At 37.2% G+C, this 7595-nt stretch overlaps 1 protein-coding gene across 1 annotated transcript in view; it reads right to left on the bottom strand.

The window, feature by feature from the left end:
* Positions 1-4062, bottom strand: part of LOC106471314 — a 13525-nt gene extending 9463 nt beyond the window's left edge. The window contains exon 1 of the mRNA XM_013931911.2: positions 2704-4062. Coding sequence (XP_013787365.1) covers positions 2704-3239 — 536 coding nt within the window. The 5' untranslated portion in view covers positions 3240-4062. The remainder of the gene's footprint in view (positions 1-2703) is intronic.
* Between the last annotated feature and the right edge of the window lie 3533 nt (positions 4063-7595).

Raw genomic sequence — 7595 nt, 5'->3', positions numbered from 1 at the left:
AACGTTAACTTAACTTACCTTTACTTACTATACTACTATATATATATATATATATATATATATATATATATATATATGTGTGTGTGTGTGTGTGTGTGTGTGTGTGTGTGTGTGTGTGTGTGAATGTTTTATTCAGTTTACAAATGCACTACCTATGATAACATATTCTGGGACACAGATGTTTTTGTTGATAAAATAAAAAACAAGGTTGCCTATTTGTTATACATGCATGAGTGCCGGATTAACCATGAGGCAGCTGCCTCAGGGTCCCCACAATTATTTTATTAACATTATTTAGGAATATCGCGATATTCGATTTATATATTTATTTCTTATATTTGAAAGTTTGTTTTTGATACACCAGTTTTTTTTATTATGTTTCAAAGGGCCTCCATAAGTGTATTTGCCTCAGGGCCTCCACATACCTTAATCCGGCCCTGCATGCATGGAAATTTCATAATTGTTTTTCAAAGAATATTTTTCAGAATCTTTATTAGTTTATTATCAGTCTGATGTGAGATGACAATATTTTAAATATGTTAATCGCTAAAAGAAAAACATGGGCTCAAAACTAGTATATATATCCTAACTATCAAAGTTGGGCAACTTTCTTTGATGTAAAAGATATTTTGGTTCGGACGTTAATGTGTCGGGCTGCGGATCGAAGGATCTGTCTGGAATGTGACGCTGATGAACATGTTCCTCAATTTATGCCGTGGACCGTTCATAAAAGTGGCAACAGTTATTTCTGCTATTCAGTTGAAAGAGCCAGATAAAGCCCTTGTGTCAGCGATCGCTACTAGCTTACTGCCTTCCATCTGGTCGGCAGATTCTTGGGGGAAAACGGTCTCTCTGACTAAAGCCACGTGCGCACAAGTTACCGTTCAGGTTAAAAATTCCAATTCCATCGTGTAAAATAATTGTTCCAAAACATGAGAAGCAATCTTTGTCGTAGTTTTAGGGGTTTATAGGCTGCGCACCCTTCGATGCTACAAAGCAAGTAAAAGTGTCCGAACATTCGAGAAATCCACTAGTCAATTTAAAAATGAAAATTAAAAACACTTAGTGTTTACCGTTTAAACTGAAGTTACAAGAAAAATATATTTAATGTTTGCACTTGTATAGAGTATGTTATGATGCTCTTAAGAAGGTTATATTTAATCGCTTTTACACCCGCTTATTTTTATCACTATTAAAATTCGGGTTGTGGTTTGTTTGTTTGTTTTGGATTTCGCGCAAAGCTACACAAGTCCTAATTTAGCAGTATCAACATTAATAATCCACAACCCGAAGCCCCGGCATGGCCAAGTGGTTAGGGCCCTAAACTCGCAATCTGCGGGTTCGAATCCCCGTCACATCAAACATACTCGCCCTTTCAGCCGTGGGACGTTATAATGGGACGGTTAATCCACTATTCCTTGGTAAAAGTGTAGTCCAAGAGTTGGCGGTGAGTGATGACTAGCTGCCTTCCATATGAATGTTGTGCATTTTCACTACTGAAACTCTGGTAAGACTGAATGATGGGTAACTAGCACTGTTGAACTCGTGTGTGATTTGAAATTTGGGTATTATCATTGTTAAAACTCGTGAGAGATATTAATGTTAATACTTTTCGTTGTTAAAACCTACGTGAGACACTTTTTTTTTCGTTTGTACTGTTGAAACTCGAGTGAAACATGAGTGATGATTTTACCATTGAATCTCGTGTTAGACGAATGTTTGCGTATTTTCGCTGCTGAAACTCCGGTGAGATATTAATACTGTACACATTTTGACTGTTAAACCACCTTTGAATAAATAATATTGTGCGTTTTCAAAGTTGTACAATTTCATTTTTAAACATGTGTAAGATACAAATGTTGTGTACTGGATTTGTTAGAACTCATGTGAAATGTAAATGATGCACATGTTCACAGTTGAAACTCACGTGAGACAAAAGTGTTATTCATTTTCATTATCAATATCATGTGAATTGAAAGTTGTTCACTTGCACTCTTGAATCCTCTTTATTTTGTTGTTCAACTACTTGAAATATTGGTGTAAAGACAAAAGAAATAAGGTAAATGAAATTCCTCTACTTACTTACATTAGGGTGTGTTTTTAGTAACTTTGATATATAAAAATTGGAATTGTGTGTTTTGTTTTGAACTGCGCGCAAAGCTACACGAGGGCTATCTGCGCTAGCCGTCCCTAATTTAGCAGTGTAAGACTAGAGGGAAGGCTGCTAGTCATCACCACTCACCGCCAACTCTTTTACCAACGAACAGTGGGATTGACCGTCACATTATAACGCCCACGCGGCTGAAAGGGCGAGCGTGTTTGGTGGGACGGGGATTCGAACCCGCAGATTGCGAGTCGAGCGCCCTAATCACCTGGCCATGCCGGGCCCGAAAATTGGAATTAAGAGATTTGGAACAAAAAATAATTTTACATTTTCTTTTGTTTCCTTTCTCTCGGGAATGTTATGATAACCGTACGCTACTCACCCCTGGAAATGAAAGCGTAATAATAATAATTTCTTATATATACTTTTCTATACTCTCAGCTGTCGAAAGAGGAACAGCGGGAATAACTTTAGCATTGATAGAAAAAAAAACAACAGATATATATACTTCTTATCTGAATGTCTTGTGGAATTAACAGTGAAAAAATACATAATATAACCGACAACTAAGAAGGTATAATGAAATGAAATCGCCCTACCTATCCACGTTCTCAGATCCCCTGAGGAACTTCATGATAAACAACAACTGAAGGAAGCAGACGAACACGCAGCACATGTTAAGAGAAATTGTCAAGGTACTCAAGGCTACGGACACTTGGTGGACCAAAACATATTCACCTGTTCTGACCACTACGTTAAAGGGCCGTGGAGAGAGTTTATCCAGAAACAAGACGGCCAATAAAGCCATGAGCAAGGCCAGCAGACATACCAACGCTAGCGCGGCCATTGTTTGATAAGCACTTTTCTCCTGAGGGGCTACTGTGGACTTGGAGGAGGACTTTGGTGAAAAAAAGAGATGAGAACACGGATAGGTTCTGCCTGGAGACAGGTTTAACAGTGGTTTCCCTGTTCCGCTGTCGCTATTAATGAAATCAGTAGGTGATAACCTGGTCAGACTGGGTTTCGATACACTTAGGGCATTGAGATTGAGATTTGTTCGAGGCGAAACTCCGTTCATCTTGTAACCCGAAGGTGTTGGAGTAATAGACGCGTCTACGCTCAGAGAAGTAGACATAGCTGCTGTAAGAGGCTTGTTTAAATGAGACTGGTCACTCTGTTACTGCCGGAACAGGAGAATAATTGCAACATTACACATTATATGAAGTACAAAATCTTACAATTCTGTTATTTGATGCTTTTTTCTTCTTCTAAGCAATCAATATTGAAATCATTCGGAAACGTTTCAGAATAAAATAATCTTGCTTACCAAAAAATTCGAAAGCAGACAGTAGAAGTTTTTTCCAATGAGCATTAGTTTCTCGCATGTACTGGCTTACCTCATGATGAATAATTACCACAACAACATAAACACCGATCTTTACCAGTTATCAGCCGTCGCTAATACATAAATCCATCCTGGCTTCAATCTGGTATGAATGATAAAATATATTATAATTTATTATAATTCAATAACTGGCGAGTAAAGAAACCTCAAACTTGTATCGTTCTAGGATTTAGAACATTCGCTCATCGAAACGCAAAATCTTTTCTTCATTCTTTCTTGGAAGACTGTGGATGTGTAACATGTGAGAATTCCAAGGCTGTTTAAGAAGCGTCTGTTAACAATTTTGTGCACTCAGTTTTAAGTAGTGTACTCGTACTTGAAAGCTCGATGAGAGATTACGACGAATGTGTGAAAGTTTTCATAACTCTGGCGATGTCAAGAGTGGCTTGTTATTCGATTCGTGCTGAAGAAACAAACTTAACGGAACGCTATCAAATAAGAAGAAGAAATATTCACGGTGACAAACTTCCCTCATCCATTTTTCAAAGCTATATAAAATTTCCTCTGTAAAATACGTGGGAATATATCACTCCGCCCCGGAAACTGATGTCAGTAGAATAACCACGTGACTTCGGATAACATAACCTAGAAAGACGACAAAAACAATCGCTGAGTACGGGTTGGGATTAGTCATTACAAGACTTTCCAGATGTGATATGTACAGTAAAAACTTAAGAATAAGCCTGTGCTAGAAGGAACTACTATACTATATACAATTCTTTTATTTCTAAGCCATCATAACTTACAGACTGATCAATATCAACAATCAGATAGAAATATCATTTTTTCTCTTAGCTAACGAACGTATAATGTAAAGTTGGATAAAATATCCGAATGTAAAAGTTGCTTACTGAGTATCAGTTATAATGAACAACCTTGTGTGCTTTTATTTATAACATTCATGAGTGTCCTCTTTCTATTCGGTGATATTTTGAAATATTGTATTAAGTATTACATGGCCAAAAACAAGAGTTTCCATTGTATTAATGACTCGGAATAGCACTGCTGTAAAAATAATGTATACCACAAACTTTCCCAACGTGTACAGCTTTTAGGAACAAGAAGCACTGTTTTTTTTTGTTGTTGTTGAATTTCGCGCAATGTTACTAGAGGGCTATCTGCGATAGCAATTTCGAATTTTAAAATGACACTAGAGAGAAGGTATCTAGTAAACACCACACAACGCCAACTCTTGGGCTGCTCTAATCGAATAGTAGGATCGACTGTGACATTATAACACCCAACATGGCTGAACCCTCGACCCACAAATTGCGAGTCGAGCGCCCTAACCACCAGGCCATGACAAGCCAACGCGAAGCACCTCTGCGCTGAATTTATGTAATTGCCAACAGACATTTATCAATTTTTTATTCTAAATTTGGTGTTTGAAGAAAACTGTGTTTAAATGCATTTTAAAACTTTGATAGTTTTCTTTCGTACAATTCAGATTTCATCATTAACATATCACTGAATTTTTTTACTTAAGATTTGTGTACAAATTTGACCACTTTAATGTCTTTTTCGATGCTTTCTTGAATACCTCATCAATGCAAGCTTATGATTGATATTACATGACATTGTAGGTAATAATGAACTGGACATTTGTTTGCTTTATTCGTATTTAGATAAAACGCCAGTTGAGAATCTCGGAACACCGTAATAACAACAAGAGACAATAAAATTCTTACAATATCCATATGTATGTAAGTGGGACATGTAAAATTAAAGTAGATTTTGTGTCACGTTACTCTATTTCTTTACGTTGTATTTATAGTTATGGCAAACCTACTAGAGCTATCTGCTACTGTACCTAATTTTGATATAGTATTTTTTGTCCAATTTTATGCAATGATATTGGAGGGCTATCGACATTGGCCGTTTCTAATTTCGAAAATAGACTATAGGGAAGACAGTTAGTCAACACCACTTAGCCCTAACTGTTAGGCTACCCTTTACCAATGAATAGTGGGATTGACCATCACATTATAATGCTTCATGGCTGAAAGGGTGGATTCCGGGTAAAGTGCCTTAACCACCAAGCCATGCCAGGCTTTTACACTAGGGAAGGCAGCCTGGTAGTAACATCCTATCAACTACGCTAATGGAATTACTGTCACTCTTTAACAACTTAAAGTGAAGGGAATATCCCGTGCGTTTGATCCCGGCTCTCCAGCTCCGAAATCCAGAGTTTTGCCACAGGAACAACCCGTGCCCCATGTTGTTTCAGCTGAATTTCATAAAAATTAAATTTAGTCACACAGTAAAAAAGATGTGGGACTTTTAATATCGGTTACACGAAAACTTATTAATATATATATACACTTCTTCAAAATGAAAATGATTCACTTCTACATATGGCATTTGCTTTGATTGAGTGACTGATACGAAATATGTCATCTTGAGAAAAACATGCTGAAGAGTATATGTAGAACTTTGCATCAGTCTACTTCACGAACGGCTAAGAATTACAGTTGAAACAACTGTTAATTTCAACCTTCCATAACTAGTTATGAATAAATCTTTAGTAAGGTGTATTCAGGTAATTTTTCTCAATTTTCGCGTAGGTAGTTAATGACATCGTTGTAAATTGGATCTCAAAAGGTTGTAAACATTTACAAATCCTTTAGCTTATGTTAAGGTTACGCACGGCAAAGACTATCTCATGTCGAGTATTGCAATTTGGAACTCTGTTTGTACCCATTCCCTTTGGAAGATAAGCTAATCTCAAGGAGTGTCAAAGATACCTGTACAAGTTGGTACAATTTGGGATTTTCTCCCTTGAAAATGTCACTTGGAATAATCATTGACGAAGGTAACTATGAATCGTGGGATATCACACTGAACCTTTTGTCTGAACTTGAAAGTACAGGATAACATTATTTTTAGTGTCCTTGTTCTGTGGGAACGGGTTTAGGAAGTTTCCCCTAGCACCAACAGCCAGTTGAAGTCACAATGAGAAAAAGAATCCAGCCTGAGGGTAATAAACATAAACATGTTACTCTGAATAAAGATTTATTGCTCACTTATTTTTTTCTTTTTCTGTCAGTGAAATTTATTATTTATATAACATTTAATGAACCCGTGTTTTTATGGAAATATTTGGCTATCTATCTATCTATCAGTGTACCTAAATACAACAGACTAGATGAAAAGTAACATCTCGGTGCCATGACTAAAGGAGTTGTTATTGCAGAGTTTATTTGTAACATGGTTCTTTTTTATCATTTGATTCTCTGGTACTGTGTCATTTTAAATACCACATAGAACTGAGGAGAGTAGGATGTCACAGTTGAAGTTAAGACTTGTTCCAAGAATGTGGCAAGGACTAAATGATACACTCTCTTAGACCAAGAGCTTTCATTGGTAATTGTGGGAGAGATGTTTGTGTTCTGACTTTGTCCTCAAGACCATGAGGTTGATGAACACATAACTATGTAATTTGGGTGCCTGTGATGCAACCTCTAATGACTACTTTCTGTGGTCTAGGGCACAGGGTAGCAGAGAAAGGTCGAGCAGCATGAATATCTTATGACTTATTGGGGTGGTTATTATGCAAGATGTTGGGTTTAGTCGCCCATGATCGAGGAGAGTATGAAGATATTTGCGCTAGATTATATTTGATGCACTTCAGCAGGATTACGAATTAGTGAGGAGGTTTCCAGACCAGCAGAACATATTAAATACACTCCAAAACTGCATCTAGTGGCTGAGAACACTGTAATATTTCTTACATCATTACAGTGACAATGATGGTGTGTGCTACCAATCTCTTATGAACTTAGCCCAATGATTTGTATTCATCTCCACTCTTCTAGGAGAAAGTGATGACCTCCTCCAAATGCTCTCAGCCACACAGTGGTAGAGAAGCTGGTAGTAGGTTCCTTTCAGTACCACCATATAATTACGGTGGTGATGTGAAACCATTAAACCTACCTTAAGGGGATGACAAAAGAAGGTTTGAATTATTTCCTCAAGGATTTGAAGCAAGTTTTGCTTGGAGTAGATGGACTTGAGGACAGGTGGTGCAATATCTATATAATTCCGTGCCAGATACTTTAAAGCATCTAGAAAAGGAGTAACTCGATG

Source organism: Limulus polyphemus, unplaced genomic scaffold (genome assembly GCF_000517525.1).
Source record: "Limulus polyphemus unplaced genomic scaffold, Limulus_polyphemus-2.1.2 Scaffold111, whole genome shotgun sequence".
NCBI classification, from domain to species: Eukaryota; Metazoa; Arthropoda; class Merostomata; order Xiphosura; family Limulidae; genus Limulus; species Limulus polyphemus.
Note: the sequence above shows the minus strand (reverse complement) of the source record. Positions and strands in the feature narration are given on the sequence as shown.